The 16707-nt window shown below is 35.2% G+C and overlaps 1 protein-coding gene across 1 annotated transcript in view; it reads left to right on the forward strand.

The window, feature by feature from the left end:
* Positions 1-3692: 3692 nt before the first annotated feature.
* Positions 3693-16707, forward strand: part of LOC108756162 (GATA zinc finger domain-containing protein 15-like) — a 20823-nt gene continuing 7808 nt past the window's right edge. Inside the window, exons 1-3 of the mRNA XM_018499771.1 lie at positions 3693-3710; positions 7174-8490; positions 9678-9920. Of these exons, the coding sequence (XP_018355273.1) occupies positions 3693-3710; positions 7174-8490; positions 9678-9920 (1578 nt within the window). The remainder of the gene's footprint in view (positions 3711-7173; positions 8491-9677; positions 9921-16707) is intronic.

Raw genomic sequence — 16707 nt, forward strand, 5'->3', positions numbered from 1 at the left:
GTAGTTTTAAATAAATGTGCAACAAAATAAAAAGAAATATATATATATATACAATATTTTATATATTCTATATTTATTTTACTTCACATTTAGACGGTATTAAAACGTTCTTACATTGCGTATTCATCACACACGTTCAGTTTTTCAGAGTAGTATCTACTCTCGTCGAATGTCTCACGTCGCTTATTGCCACTTTATCGTAGACAACAAAAGGCGATGTGCTCTTTTTTTCAGAGTCGGCGAACATCGCGACTACATATCGGGGTCACATCGATGGACATGCCGCGTGAACGAGCCGCTATTTTACGCCAACGCGACGCGAGTGAACGTTATATTTTTAGATTGCTTTTGCAACGGCCGCCGCCACCGCCGCCGGTTGACACCTGCTACTTTTTTATCAGCATCCAATGGCGAGCGTTATCTCTTCAGAACGGCAATCAGAGGTTCGTCACGCTCCATTATCCGCTCCGGAGCGACGCCCGCCACCGATTTTACACGTTACGTGCCTTTTTCACGGCTGCGTCTGGACACCTCGACGAAGGAGGGGTAACGAGATCGCCGCCGCACGGTCGATTGATTATAAAAAAAATTACGAGCAGTAAGGTAAATACAAGTAGGTCATTTGAGACTCTATTGAGTGCTTTTTACTTTTTGTTTTTATCGAATCGAATCATGTTCTAAAAGATTTTTATAAAACCCCGTTTTTACGAAACTGAAAAATAAATGTTGCTAACACATTAAATATTTAAATATTTCTTATAATATCATCAATAGATTTATAAATCCTTTTCAATGAGTCTTCCAGACGATGCTGAAACGCGCTGAAGCGATTCGACAGACGTTTAATGAAATTTTTATTTTATTTTACCGTATTAATATGAATTTTTCGTATTTAAAGTAATGTAATTTAACGTGTTACATATGTACCTAGTATTGGTTGGTTGGAAATGTATATATTTTTCCGTAAAATACAAACTAATATATATAAATACATTTTGCTTGTTCAATCGACTGTACATATAACGTGTCTGATTATATACAGATTTTACTACTACCTAATACACAATTGAAACATTTCTGGAAAAAACACGATTTCCGACAACTCTGAAAAGAAATTAAACACGATTTAATATTTAATTAATTAATCAGTTTTTATAATTTTAATTGTATAAAAACTATATAAAAAATTATTCGTTTAAATATGTTGTGTATATATAATGTATAATTTTTATTTTTTGTTTTATTTGAAATTAATCTATCCTGAACATAAATTCTTCTTTCGTTGATACGTCAAGTGGAACGCAGAAGAAAGAGATGACTCAAATCTAAATTATTTAATTGAAATCACTGTTTTGTATATATTAGGACCAACGTCGCATATTATATCCAAAATCCTTTGACATTAATGGGATGCATACGACCTGAAATCGTCGTTCCACAGTTCCCGAATGGAATATCGCCGAGGATCCATTTCGGGTCATGTGACTTGGGAAATTCCTTAAAGCCGAGAGATCTCGGTGATTTCTTCTTCCCAAAGAAATCTATTTTCTGAAAGAAGGAGGCTCTTCGTAATTTTTTATCCCTTTCTGTGCCGTTCATGCCTTTCCTATGTTTCAGGTTAATGCAGCTTTATATGCAGGCCGCAAATTCTTAACGTGTACAATGCTGATTCCTGATTCTTGGAATTTAATATACGAAACATTTCGCGTATTTCAATATCCATGACAGTTATCGTAATACTCGAGTACCCGAGCTATGTTTGCACGGTGCAAATTAATTAAATACATGCAAACTGAATTACGTTTCCAAAGATGTGCAAATTCGATAAAGTACGCGAGTGTACGCGCGTGAATCTTTAGATAATCTTTTTATTATTCAGATTGCGCAGATATGAAAAAATTCAATTATCGGTCAAATATTGAACGTATTTTTATACGAATACTGCTAAATGCGAAACTAGGTACAGAAACATCGTAGAAAACATGACACTCGATGAAATTTCAATATTTACTAATAATAATTCTATTTCTCAAAAAAAAGGGACGAAAGAAAATAATTTTTACGTCTCAAATACTTCTAAATCTAGCAACAAATCGATATGCTCTCGCGGCTTGCAATCCCTCTCATAAGTCCAAAAATTTATCTTTTAATAAGTTCTCACCACTCACCATCCTACTACGCCATCTTCTTCAACGGTCAGAGATAGAGGAATGGACCTTTAATGAATCCGCGCTATTGATCGCCACTAAATTGAGAAAGCATACGCGTTCCTGTAAGAATTAAAGCGTCAATCTAATTTCCATAACTCCCGTTTTGACTATCATATTTGAGAAATTGCATTTTATTAAATTGCATTTCGAAGATATATGTTATTAATATTAGAATTACCAATGATTAATTTTTACTATTTAAGTATACTATTATGTATACATCTTTGAAAAAAGAAATAAAAGGGAAAAATTGATTGATCAGGATTTCGGTAGATTATTTCGGCGAAGCTTTTCGAGCATTCGATTCCATTGTTTTTTACTTCGAATTTCAAATAATTTTGAATGTGTATTTTCGAGATCGAAAACACGCGAAGAAAAAACACTAACGGCTGTCTTCTTTTTATTGACTTGCGTTTTTCGTCGTCGATCATCGATTTAGATGATCCATGAGCATTGCGAGCAATTGAATTTCGCGTACGTTTAGTCAGTTCGAGAGAGGAGAGTAACGAGCGAGGATGTATCGAGCTGCAGCAAAACTGATGACCGGCATTGTTCTTGTGCGAGAAATAAATTCAAGCGAAAAACCGAATACGTGAACTCAACATTTCCTCGACCTCGACGAATCAAATAAATATTTTTCAATCTGCGACGGAGAGATCAAAAGCTTTCGTACAGATTTAATCGTACAAATATCGCAATAAAGGTCATGGAAAATCTTAGAAAATGCATTATTATAAATTTAAACAATTTCAAAAAATTACAAACCATTTTGATTGCTCTAATTAATTCGCTTTGACAGTTGCTATGATATATTAATAAGCTAAAATTACTTGTGAATTACGTATATATTTTTTCTCTCATCGATTTCGCAAATTTTATAAGAAATTAAGTTTAACAAAATATTATTCGACAAAATAAAATATATCGCGAAAATATACATGGAAAATTTTCGATATAAATTGGAGATCCGAAGGGTTAAAAAAAAACCTCGTTTCAATGCTAACTCTCGCGATTGTGGGAATGAAAAGAATTAATTTCCGATTTATGCTTATCCACGTGGCAAACGGGAAACGACGGAGGATGCGACCTTCCTCAATAGTCTCGATGTCAGATATTCACGAGCGCGGCACACAATGCGATATTATTACGCGCTACCTCGCTGCGCGGCAAAGTCGCCTGTCGCGTATATGTCCGAGTTGTGTGTTCACGAGTTGTGTGGTGTCCTCAAGCCTATGCACACGTGCGCGTTTCCACCTGCACGCCCGCGTTGCCACCCGTTTCATCGCCCTTCGAAGCTGCGCTTACGCTGACCTTGTTCCAGCTCTCCCAAGAAAAAGCAGGTTACGTGAAATTTCCACCCTCCCTCACCCCCGGGGGCGCGACCTGCATTGCTCCGTGTGAGAGATGCATTATTTGGTCTTCACTTATCTTAACTGTCAGACGCGATAAAATTTATGGCAATCTGTTACAATACAGGATAAAATGGATGATCCGCAAGTTGTAAGTGAATATCTCCAACTCTAAAGTATATTATGTGTATACAGAGAAAAATTGTTTGACTTGAAGGATTATTTTCTATTGTAAAGTGCATTTGAGAAATGCATTCGGAGTAAAACTTGAACATTTAAACAATATACATCGGTAATGGACAAAGGTTCTCGCGTATATTATGAATTCCAATACGTTATAAATAGTTTATCGAGGACAGATTTTATATTGGCATTTACATATTTTTACACAAAACCGCTGATGTGACCTCGAAGCATTTTTATATTAAATTTTATTTTTAATTTTTTAATTATCTTAATTCCAATTCAAATATATACACGAGGCACAAGGTCAAAGAAATTTAATTAACAATATTATGTGCTCGAAAAAATAAAACTAACGAGTATTGTCTGCGCGTATTATTATCGATGTTGCTCATTACAGGAAATTTACTGCATTTTATCGAGTTCCATGCAGTTGATAATGCGGCTTTTATTTTGCGCCTCTCTCACGGTTTGTATAAGATATATTTAAATGTTAGTCACTTTTATATTTCACAATATTTAAAAATTATATTTCTTACAAGCGACTTCTTTGTATTATATTTTTACTAAAAAAAATAATTTAAATTAATTTAAATGTCTAAAGATAAATAAATCTTTGTAAGCAGCACGTATGTCTAAAATCGAAACATAAATCGTCTTGAAGACAAGATATTCTAAAGATGTTGTAAAGACATTTTATATTTCGATTTTTAACATGGTACTATCTGGGTTATTCTTTACTCAATTTTTCTCAATCGAAATACAAATATTAACAATCACTAATTATTTAGCAAGATAACCTACAAAGTATCCCTTCTACTAAACAAAGATAGAGAGAGTAACATTTATTGTTTCAATTTTTTTTAATATATAAATAGCAGTTATATAATTTTGCTATGATTTTGTTATATAAACATCTATACAAGGTTGTCACAAATTCTTCATCCCAAAATTCCATAACTTCCCCGATTTCCAACCAAAATTTCATAATTTTCCTTGACTTTCAGTAATACTTATTTCAAAAGTATATTTTTGTCCTGATTGGAAACCATTAAATATTTTGTTGAGAGATCAACTTAATACAATAATGTAAATTGCTATTAATGCTGCTGATACTTATATTTTTAATTGTTAAATTAGTATTCCAAAATTGCGTAGGTATGATGTACTTACAGCCTTAGCCAAATACCTTATTAACTATTATTAAAAATTTTAGCTTATTATTAAAAATTGATTTTATGATATTTGCTATAAATTATCCTTTGCTTCAAGAATCCTTTATGTATAATATCAATAATCAAAGTAACAATATAGAGGTAAGATAATTATACATATACACACACATTTTACACACACACACACACACACACACACACACACATATATATAAAATTACACATATATTTTGTGTGTGTGTGTGTGTGCGTGCGTGCGTGCGTGCGTGCGTGCGTGCGTGCGTGTGTGTGTGTGTGTGTGTGTGTGTGTGTAAAATGCTTCGAAGCATTTGTAGTGCCAAATAAACCGCACCCTGAATATAATTAACAAATAAGAAATGTATAAAATAACTATTAAATTTATTAGTAACTGTTAAATTAGTTACTAGTTACTGAAAAAATGTAACTAAATTAAGTTACAGTTACAAATGAAAAGGAAGTAACCAAGTTAAATTAAAATTACTGAAAAAAAGGCTCTCTTGTTACAAGTACAGTTACTTCCCGATCCTGAGAAAATCTTATCAAAACTGCAATTCGATCGAAGTTTTCTTACTGCGAAGCATCGTCTTGACGATCCCCCTTTCGAATGCTCTATTACTGTTTATTCCCTTGTGGCTTTACAAAAAAACGGATATTCATCTTGTTCCGTCCATACACGAGCTTCAGCGAGTTCTAATATTTACTCGTGGTCCGGGCCGTGCTTATTTACACCGTGCATCGCGCACGTTCCGTTTTCATTCATTTTCTTGCGTGCTTTCTCTGTCTCTCTTTTTTTTTTTTCTTTCCAGAAAATCTCGACCTATGTTCACGTCGGTCGTGAAACCCTCGTGAAAAGTATCTAACAATATAGTGGCGCAGCACCAGCTTTTCCGCGGTCTACTCAAGACAGCAGTCGCGACTTGTTCTCCCCTGGGCTTCTCCAAGATGAGTTATGTCGGAGAAAAGTTCGGGCGTATACACATAATCGTGCCCATGGTACACGCGAACCACCCTTCCTTCTCGCCCTTCTCGCCCTTCTCGATCACGTCTACCACCCTCCCTTATTCTCTATCCATCTCGCGTCCTTCCGTCCTTTTCGCTCCTTCTCCATCTTCGACGCTCTTTTCTGTCTCACCTTCGCTCTCCCTCACCCTTCCATGCTCCTTCTCGCTCCCTTTCTCTCTCTCTCACTCTCTCTTTCTCTTTCTCTTTCTCTTTTACGGGCATTCTCCGTCCGTTTCCACCCCCGACCATCGACGTTCCGCGTTTATCGAACCATTGCGCGCGCACCGATAACAGTAACGGGGCGTGCTACGTCTTGGTTGGCCGACGTAGGTGGTGAACGCACGGCCGACCGACGACGACGAGGACGACGGCGGCGACGTCGACGTCGCCGAGGACGAGCGTAGCAGACTACCAACGAAACTCGCCGCGTGAGAAATAGTTCGCCTGCCGACGAAGTAATCAGTCGTTCTCGCAACGTTCCTGAAGAAGCGTGCGCGTTGTGTTGTTGTTTGCATCGTTCCCAAAGTATCCGTCGCGAAAGCCATCGTGAGTTCACTCGAGAGATTCTACGAGTGCAGCTTCGAGATATTGTTCGAAGCTGTTGCAAAACGCTGGATTCAAATTTGAAGAAGCATACAATAAATAAAGGAGGTTAGAAATAAATCAAGGAGGTTAGCGTCGAGAAGAAGGAATATTGTCGATCATTTGTGATATCGCTGATCAAAGATCCGATAAGCAAAACACCGAGTTTTAAAAGCGAGCGGTACTTTCGGATCGTGAATCGCGTTCGAGAAAGTGCTTTTAATGTGCGTTGGTAGTGCTTCAGGAGTGCAGCTCGAGAAAACGTCGGCATACAGCTGTCTGTAAAAGCGAGCAGACGATACGCAAAGGACAAGAGTCAAAGTATCAAGTAGAGTGTTTCGGTGTGTCGATCCAGTGTTTTCGTTCACCTGGCCCATCCTCCCTCCGAGAGGCGGAGGGTGGTAAACCATCGATCGCTCGCCATTTTGCGCGACGGCCGACATCTTTTGCGCGCATCGACGACATCTTGCCGCGTGACATCTTCTACGATACGGAAGCTACAGAGGCTGCAGACCTACATTAAGTGGAAGGGCCAGATTATTCGTGTATATATTTCTTGAATACGCCTCGTTCTCTCTCTTTCTCTTATCGATCGTCGTATTATCTGTAACATTCTCCTATCGCGGAGAGACTACGCAAAATTTCGCATAGTGTGATAAGAAAAGAAACAATTTGGCAGAGAAACAGGGAATAAATCGAAGCCCAACGTCGCGGGAGGAAGAAAAAGTAGTGTCCTTCAAGTCGAAGGTAGAAATCAGCAGGCTGGGAGGTCGGTTGAGTGAGGTGGTGGGTCCCGTCGTGGAGGAGGCCATTGAGCCAGGGGATGCGACCCCGCTGACGGGACCCTCGAGGGAGACCTCGGTTCCTCGAGCACCCCCGCCGCAGCGTGTTACTCCGAGTCCGCCGAGACCACCGCCCGCTACGTCTCAGCATCACGAGAATCCGGGTCAGCCGACCCACAATCCGGGACACCAGTCCCAAAATCCCGGGCATCACAACCCGGATCACTCGTCCCACAATCCGGGTAGTCCCGGCCACGATCCTGGTCACAACCCCGGTCACCAAACTCGTAATCCAGGCAATCCCGGCCACAATCCGGGCGACTCCGGTCACAACCCGGGCAATCCCGGTCACAACCCGGGCAATCCGGGTCACAACCCGGGTAATCCCGGCCACAACCCGGGTAATCCCGGCCACAACCCGGATAATCCCGGCCACAACCCGGGTAATCCCGGCCACAACCCGGGTAATCCCGGTAACCCGGGCCATCCGAGCCCCACTGACCAAGACCAGAATCCCGCTGATCAGCCGGCACAAAATCCTGGCCATCCGACGAGTCCAGGACGAGAAGCTCCTCATCCACACGTGAGTCGTCAGCCAAGTCAGAATCCAACCCAGCCGACACAGAGTGGCAGGGATCAAGCACAACCGAGTCAGCAACAGCTGCAACAACCTCAACCGCAACAGCAACAACCTCAGCCGCAACCGCAACCACAACATCTGGAGCGTAGCGCCAGCACCATGGGGACCGTATTGTCATTCAGTCCACGAGATCGTCGGGGGTCTGTTTATCCGCCAACGGGGCATCAACATCCTGCTGACTTCACGTTAAACAACTTTAATTACGAGCAGCTAAACAATGCGAAGAATCGCGAGAACAAGAGCAGCGTTGCCACGGTGGCGCCGGCGCAACCCACGAATCATCCACCGACTAACAACAATTCGTTACAGAACAATAACATTAATCTGAATAACAACGATAACGCGAGGATTATCTCGGAGAAGAACGCCCTAGAAAAAAACTTGAAGAAGCATTCACTGTTCATAAATGCTTTGTCGTGGAAGCGGTTCAGTACGACCAACAATAACAAGAAGAAGCTCGACAACAAGAACAAGAACCTCGCCTTCAGGCAACCGCTCGATAATATACCTATCGTTGATAAGAATAAAAATATACAGACGCCGCAGGTGAGTGCTCATAGAGCGGAAAACTTTTATTCTTTCTCTTCGATAGACGCTTCTTGTGATTCTGTTTCGAAAATTGATAAATTAGCACATTTAATAAATAAAGTTTATATACAAAAAATCATTTAAAATAAATAAAAAGAACAAGCATACTTTAACAAATTGCATTTCCATACTAAAATGATACAGATTCGATCAAATTCAACATCAAAACTACAATAAAAGTTTATTTAGAAATACGTGTAGTTTTTTGCTTATATCGATAGCATTAAATTATTAAAAATACTAATATTATATTATTTTACATAAAAAATAATATATTTCTAAATTTATTTCTTAATTTAAATTAAACTTAATTGCACACGTTTAAAATAGAAATTATTTGTTCAAGTGTTAAAAACTGTTATATATATTTATATTATAAAAATACTTTTTTTTATTGAAGAGTTTTATATATAATTACGTACAACAACGTAACAATACACTATTTATTATATAATGTAATATAACGCGATAATTTTTAATGATAATTTAAGATTTATTAACATTATATATAAAAAAAATAGATTATAGAGTTAACAACGAGAAAAAAATATATATTTAGTATAACATATCTCATTGCTTGTTGTGTCTAGAGAAGTCTAGAGACCATTAACGAAGGGTGGATTTGCAGTGTAAGGAATGAAATATACAACGTGCTTTGACCCCCCAGACACGATCGAAAGCATATTGATCATTTCGATGTCTCTTTCGCGTAGCACGAGTTGTTTCTTTATAAATTTTCAATCTTTCTATCTAAAACCATGACTGCTTTAAACATTCAGTTTACTCTTAATGTTAGATCATTGGTTTTTGCGATTTATAAACTGTTCATTTAATATCAACAAAATAAATAAAAGTAAAATATATAAAAAGTAAAATATATAAATATTCTATCTTATATAATCTATCTCATTTATTTTATTAAACTTATTGTCGGTGCTGTTTTTTATAAGAAATGCTAAATAAAGTTTACAAAAAGTTATCACATTACATTAGTTAAGTTAATACGCAGTTATTATAAAAGTCACAATGTTAATAAATATTTTTAAATAATATTTAATATAAAATATTAAAAAAATAAGATTTAGAAATTATTATATTGATTATATTGAGAGAATTATGTATTAAAAGTTGATCTTTTTAATTAGACAAAACCACCGGCGTCAAACAACAATCACACCACGCACAATCCGACGTGTGAGAAATTGGTGCAGAAACCCCTGCCCCCTGGACCAAGGAAAACTGTTATCCAAGCCTCCACCTCGGAATTGCTCAAGTGCCTCGGCGTCTTCCTGCATAAGAAATGCACCCGTTTAAGGGACTTCCAGGCCGGCGACGCTGTCATGTGGCTCAGGACTGTCGACAGAAATCTCCTGCTTCAAGGCTGGCAGGTGAGGTTGCCAGTGTTTTGTAAAACACTGTCAATAGAAATCTCATGCTTTTTAAAATTATTGCTTAAATTATAAACAAACATTTGCATTTAAATACGTATTGTATTGAAAAAATATGTTTGTTTTTTCCTGGACATTTTTATTTAACGAGTTAAACATTTCATTTATGAATAATCTTTAATGGAAATAAATAGAAAGAAATATGGACGTAGTGAATGTTTCAAAAAGAACTTGAATAAGTAATTCAATATTCCCAAACAGATCTCTGACACTTGCTTAGTAATAAACATTTTCATATGCTAGATAGTTAACGTGTTTCATAAAATATACTCTTCGATAATATAATTATTGCGGGCACTGGTTCAACGTTAATTAATATATTACTGCCGCGGTTATTTCGCTATCGTTGTAATTGAATAATTAAGACACCAACAGCACAAGGTAATTAACTCTTGCTGATTGAACTGCTATGATTAACGTCGATATATACAAGTTACAAAATCGATGCAGTCGATGGTCGTTGAACAACGAATATATATATATATACACACAGAGTGTTAAGTATGTTGCCATACTCAACAGAGCGATTCTTTGGTTTATTTCAAGTAAAAAAGTCCATATGAACATGTGTCCTAAACGGCTTAGTTTCCGAAATAAAAAAATTTAAATGTGTAGTAATAATCTGTTTATTTGAAAGAAATACAGCTTGAACTAGTCAAAAACAGAAAAACCAAAACAGACTTCAGTTCTTCTGATGAAATAAAACAATTAGATGAATTGTTGAAAATGTCCATCTTGCGCCATGATACATCCATCTTTCTTCTCAAAGATTGACATACACGCTCAAAGATACCAGGTGTATTACGTATTGCCTCGCATAAAGCAACTATTCGATTCCTCAAATCATTCTCATTCTCAATTGGGGTGGTATAAACTAATGATTTCAGATGCCCCCAAAGGAAATAATCCAAATGATTTAAGTCTGGTGATCTAGGAGGCTTTGACTTTGACTTTGTCACCTTGTTTACGGTTGTGCGAATGGTAACTCACGTGAAGCAAGGCATATTTATGCAGGAAAATATCTCCAACGCAATTTGCCGTTTTGTCAAACATTTGCGAACATTTACCTGTATTTCAGAAACTAAACTGTTTAGAACACATCTTTATATGGACTTTTTTACTTGAAATAAACCAAAGAATCGCTCCGTTGAGTATGGCAACATACTTAACTAACACCCTGTATATGAATATTAAAAGAATAAAGTTCAATAGCTAATATAAATACTGTATTGACTTGTGACAAAATATGAATAATTGTTTTTTTAAACAAACTGCTATTTTATTTGACTTGGCCACTGTTATTGAAGTACTCCGAAATACAACCAATGATCCAATTAAAGAATACGAATATTTATCTTCAATGCATTAAAAGGTTTCGTTTCCCTGAAGGGACTATCATTACAAGTAGGATGACACGCGTCACGGAGAAAAGGGCTTCACTCGTACTGAATTCTCCAGAATGTGGACAGCGTCCCATGGGAATACTCATAATAAGAGTCATCTAGGGCGTGCAATATGTTAGAAAGGGAATTAGGCGAACTTTTCACGAGACAGAGCTGAGAGCTTTCATTTGGATGAACCGTAACAGGAGTTGACTTAAATTTGCATCGCAATAATAGAGGGTAGTGAATTGCAATGTAGCATTTTGATTATATACTTTCCTACTGATTGTGAGTCATACGATTGAAATGCTTAATTACAATATACTTTTTCCTAAAAATTATTTTAATGGAGAAAAAAAATGAATAATGCAAAGGTTTCGAACAAATATTTTAAACTCTTTTTCTGTCTTACTTTTCACAATTGCTAAATAAAATATCTTTTTTCCTTAGGAAACAAGATTTTGTAATGTAATCTACTTTTTCTAAAATGATTTTTAGGTAATTATTTTTTTTTTTAAATCGCTTGCTACAATTGTATTTGAAAATTAACTGTCTTCCAAATTTGTTTCTTTCTCGGAAGAGTTTTCGAATGTCTTTTTCCAGATTACCTAAACTACGAATTACATCAAAGCTTCTTTTTAGCAAAGTTTTTTTTTTACTTACTATTTTTGACCTACAATTTCGATATCGTGAGTTTTATTGCTTTCAACAAAATTGAACCGTTATATCTTCTTCTTTGAGAAATAAATCATAATCAATCAAAAATATTTGCTCGTGATTTCAGTCGACGCTGGTTTTTGATTCGATTATGAATTCAACATTTATGTTAATGGGACTATCGTGCGCGGTTGCGACCTATGCAAATTACACAGCCCCTACAAGACTCGCCTTCTCCGCTCGTAGAAGCTATCGATCAAACTAAAAATATTTCAGTCCGATAGTCAACTGACGTAGATGCCCGCTGACTTAAAAATACTATGTAACTATTAATAATACAATGCAAAAATCTGCGTTGTTGTTTATCCACTTTGTGTCTTTGTCTTTATGTATTGTATCATCTGCACGCTACATTAGTTTTCATTACAGAAGCCGAATTTTCCTCGACAAGCGTTGCAAATGAAAGTTTCGAACATTTTTTTTAATTTGGTAACACTTTTAAAATTGTTTTATAAGTTGCTTTAATTAAATTTGTTGCTCTACAAAAGGAGTACATACACACACACGTGCATATATGGTAAAAGACAAAACTTTTTAGAAGCATGAAAAAACTCTTTTGATAGCATATTACTGGATGTTTTTTTAATAAATAAAATACAGGCCAAACATTTCTAGCAAACGCCTGTTATACTTTAATGCAATCACTTTAGTGGAAAGAGTGATTTAACCTTTTTAATCATATCGTAAAAGAGTTGGCGTCTGCAGTTGACGTAAAAGTGACCGATTCGGTCATGCGAAGTAACAAAAATAAATACATGAAAAAATAACTGATGCATTACCACGATTGCTCAAAACGCGTCTGTGTCGTTAACGCCGTGCACGAAATGGTCAGTTATCTGTCGATCAAATTGGCAACAATTTTTTTTTACTTGCTTTATGACGAAAGTCATTATCGATTAGCATATCGTGCAACCTTCAGCAAACCGCAGTGCTTGTGAAGTTTCATGGAAAACGGTACGCGAAGTGCGCCGGTAATAATTCCAGTTTGTTGCGGCGACGATTCTCCGTTCCCGTGGGTGGACTTTTTTCATCGTGAGTGACGTCCCAATTGTTGCGAACAATTGCGCATTGTCGGCATCAACCGACACGTTTATCCTTGAGCTAAGGTAGCTTTGAAGAATATCTTGTTATAATTAAACTCACTGATGTTCGGACAAGCACAGTGCATTATAATGATTTTGTGTATTTCGCGCTTGTATTTCAAGTTTAATCTTGCATCTATATGAGAAAATATATCTGTTAAAAAATTTCGCCAAAGTCATTTAAATGTATAACAGTCGTTAACGAAATGGGATGTCCACATATAACAGCTAATATATTTATCCTTATCTTATTTAAAGAAATATCACAAGTACATTTTTTAACGAAATGGAAAATTCATGGAAAAAAATACAGATTTTCCTGTATTATATTTTCGAAAGTAATACAAAAAGTTTGCGGCTGTAATGTTTATATGAAAAATATAAATTTTCAGTTACAATCACTTTTTGCAGAGACTATACTTCTAATATATCCTTAAGATGTTTAAGAATTAATCTAATGTATTTTTTGAATATGTGTAGTTAATACAATATTGGAATAACAAGAAAAACATGCGTCTTTTCTTCCTCTTTCTGTAAAATCTATACGGTTTATAATCCATCTTTAGAATGAAAGAAATGTAAACATTATTTCACGTCACAAATTCGCCCTGTGGTTATTTCCGAGAATTCATTTGGCGGCGTATTTTGTCATTTACGACAATTTGCGACATATTACGACATTCGCGTGCTTCAACTTACTTTGTAGGGAGGCGTCGAAGACGGTCCATAATAAAGTGCCTTTGCGTAGACACGCTCCCTAGCAACGTCCCTACGCTCATCGACATCGATTTCTCATGTCGATAAATTCACACGTAGAATCACTGGCAGGACAAGCGAGATAACACTCGGTCTTGCATCCAATGAAAGAGTCCGCGTTATCTCGACGCCCAGAAAACAGCCCGCTAACGACTTAGGCTGCCTTTTTCTTGCTGCCCGTCTGATTGCTTGCTCAAGTTCTTATCGAAAACATATCTCTCTGTGTTGACTTAGGATTCTCCAAGTTTTCTTCTGAACGATGAAATAGTACTTTTATATAATAAGATAAGAATTAACGGAATGTCTGTAAATAATTACACATAAAAATATATTTATATATTTTATTGATATTATCGAGTTGAACAAATTAACTTTTATATAACAAAATTATTAGCAGAATGTTTATGAATAATAAAAATATACATATTTTATTAATTATTATATTATCAATCAATTTTAAATACATTGGTTTTTATTTATTTTATCAACTAATTATAAGTACTAAAATGATAAAAACATTCTATTTTCGCTGTGATAATTTTGACATTTTTAGCATTTTCAGAATACTTTTTTTTTATGAATTGTCAATCAAATGTCGTGTAAACAATTAAGAAATAATGAAACAATTAATTATTCATTTTCTACACCTAATGTGTAGTGACCATAATTTACAAAACAATTTTAATATTTTAATGTATTTATTAAAATAATTATTAAAATAATTTTCTTGCATTCAATTAAATATCTGTTAAAGCTCATGCGTGCAAAAAACAGAAAGAATGTCACGATTCTATCAAACCACCGGTGACAAATATATTTGAATTAAGTATTTTTTAATTTATTCAAGTATTTGTTTTTTACATAAAATAATATAAATGATATAAATTTTTTTATTACAAAATCATTTTTATTATTATAAAAAATTTTGTAATAAAACAAACGTTTTATTTTATTTGTGTTTTATCTTTTGCTAGTAGAAGTAAAAAATTAATTGTATAAAAACACAATTTATATATATAAGAAATTTCTGACATAGAAGGTATTTATAATAATTATTTGTTTTCTTGGAATACTATAGGTATATGTGTGAATTCGTATGTGTAAAAATCAATACACCGGACATTTCCGTGAATATAATGCAACGCAAGTGTACAGGGGAGATATACTTGCAGATATAGAAAAGAATAAGTTATTCGTGCGTCCAAGTGTATTTAATTCTTGAAGGCTTGTGTAGGTAAACATGTACGGTTTTTGTTATCAATCCGTGCCCTGTAACAGCAGCTATCGAAACAGTCCGATTTTCAGCCCTTAAATCTCTCGATTACCACTCTTTTGACTACGTAGTTCGAGTTTACCCTTAAAATAAACTTATTTATTTTGACCTTACTTAAAAGCACTGACCGATGTTTAGATATTTCAGCTTTTTCTTTTATAAAAAGATTATATCAGATAGAAGATATATTATGCCATGACATGATTTCTTTGGGATGCAATACAAATTCTATTTCCAGTAATTTAGTTTATATTCATTAATATAATTATTGAAATAATTATATTTATTATATTAATTGATTTTTGCTAATTTTAAGATGAACAATTTAAGTAATTCTTTTTAGAAACTAAAAAGGAGCTCTAGATAATTAAATTCTTAAAATGAATAATAAACTGTTGGCATACTTTTACAATATATCTTTCTCTCTCTCTTCATCTAAATACTATCATTATTATTATTATTATTATTAGGTTGATATAAAGTTGAACTTTTTTACATTATTAATATTGCAACAACCTACTCACAAATATAAAATAAATATTGCTACGCATTATGAGAATATGGAAAGGCTAAAGTTGATGAACTTCTAAGCCATCTATCTTATATTGTGGCAAATTCGCAACAGCGAGTTAATGAGGATTCGGTTGACAAGATATGGGAAAGCGCTGTAGGAAAGAGAAGTGCAACAATGCCATATCAAGGGGGAAAATCGCATAAGGGATGAAGGGTCACGTGCACCGCAAATGTTGCGCAGGAGCGACGGTAACGTCGCGAAATCACCCCACAGGGATATGTGAAAAAATGCGAGTATATATAAGAGGGACGTTCACCCCTCGATTTTAATTACAAAGGGGAGATACTTTCTCTTCTCGGACGTCAACTCCTAGCGAAGAGTATATTTCTTTATCGCCTTAAAGCTGTAGAATAGGGCGTAAAAAAATTTATTCTAGACAACTGATTTTTCGGTACAATGCTCGCAAATTGACGTTAATGGGAAATGAAAGGATCAGAAAAGCAATTATGATGTAAAATTTTTGCTAGAACCGCAAATAGTTAATAACAAGATGCATATTATAGCAACAATTTTATAATAATAGATTATCTACTGGCTTTTTAGAAGCAGGTTCATACCCCGGCCTTTCCCTATTTTCATAGTTTTATTGATTTTATTCCATTTAAACACATTAATGACTGACAGGATTAATAACATCTAATTATTCACGATTTGCAACAATTTCACGGAAATAGGATCACATGCCCTACATAATTTTTTAACATGCTACTCTAATACGTCTTCTTTAATGACCCATAAATTTTTATATCCGGCACATAATAAAAAGGGTAATGGAGACATACATACGTAATATAATATATAAATTTAAATACATAATAAAAACACGTAGAACAGACATGAAGAAAATATTTTAATATTCAGACGTAAAACAAAAAAGTTTCTAGTTTTTGCGCATTTTCATTTTTATGAAACGAATACATAACAAGATAACGAAAAAAGACAT

The sequence above is a fragment of the Trachymyrmex septentrionalis genome, unplaced genomic scaffold (assembly GCF_001594115.1).
Source record: "Trachymyrmex septentrionalis isolate Tsep2-gDNA-1 unplaced genomic scaffold, Tsep1.0 scaffold97, whole genome shotgun sequence".
Lineage (NCBI taxonomy): Eukaryota > Metazoa > Arthropoda > Insecta > Hymenoptera > Formicidae > Trachymyrmex > Trachymyrmex septentrionalis.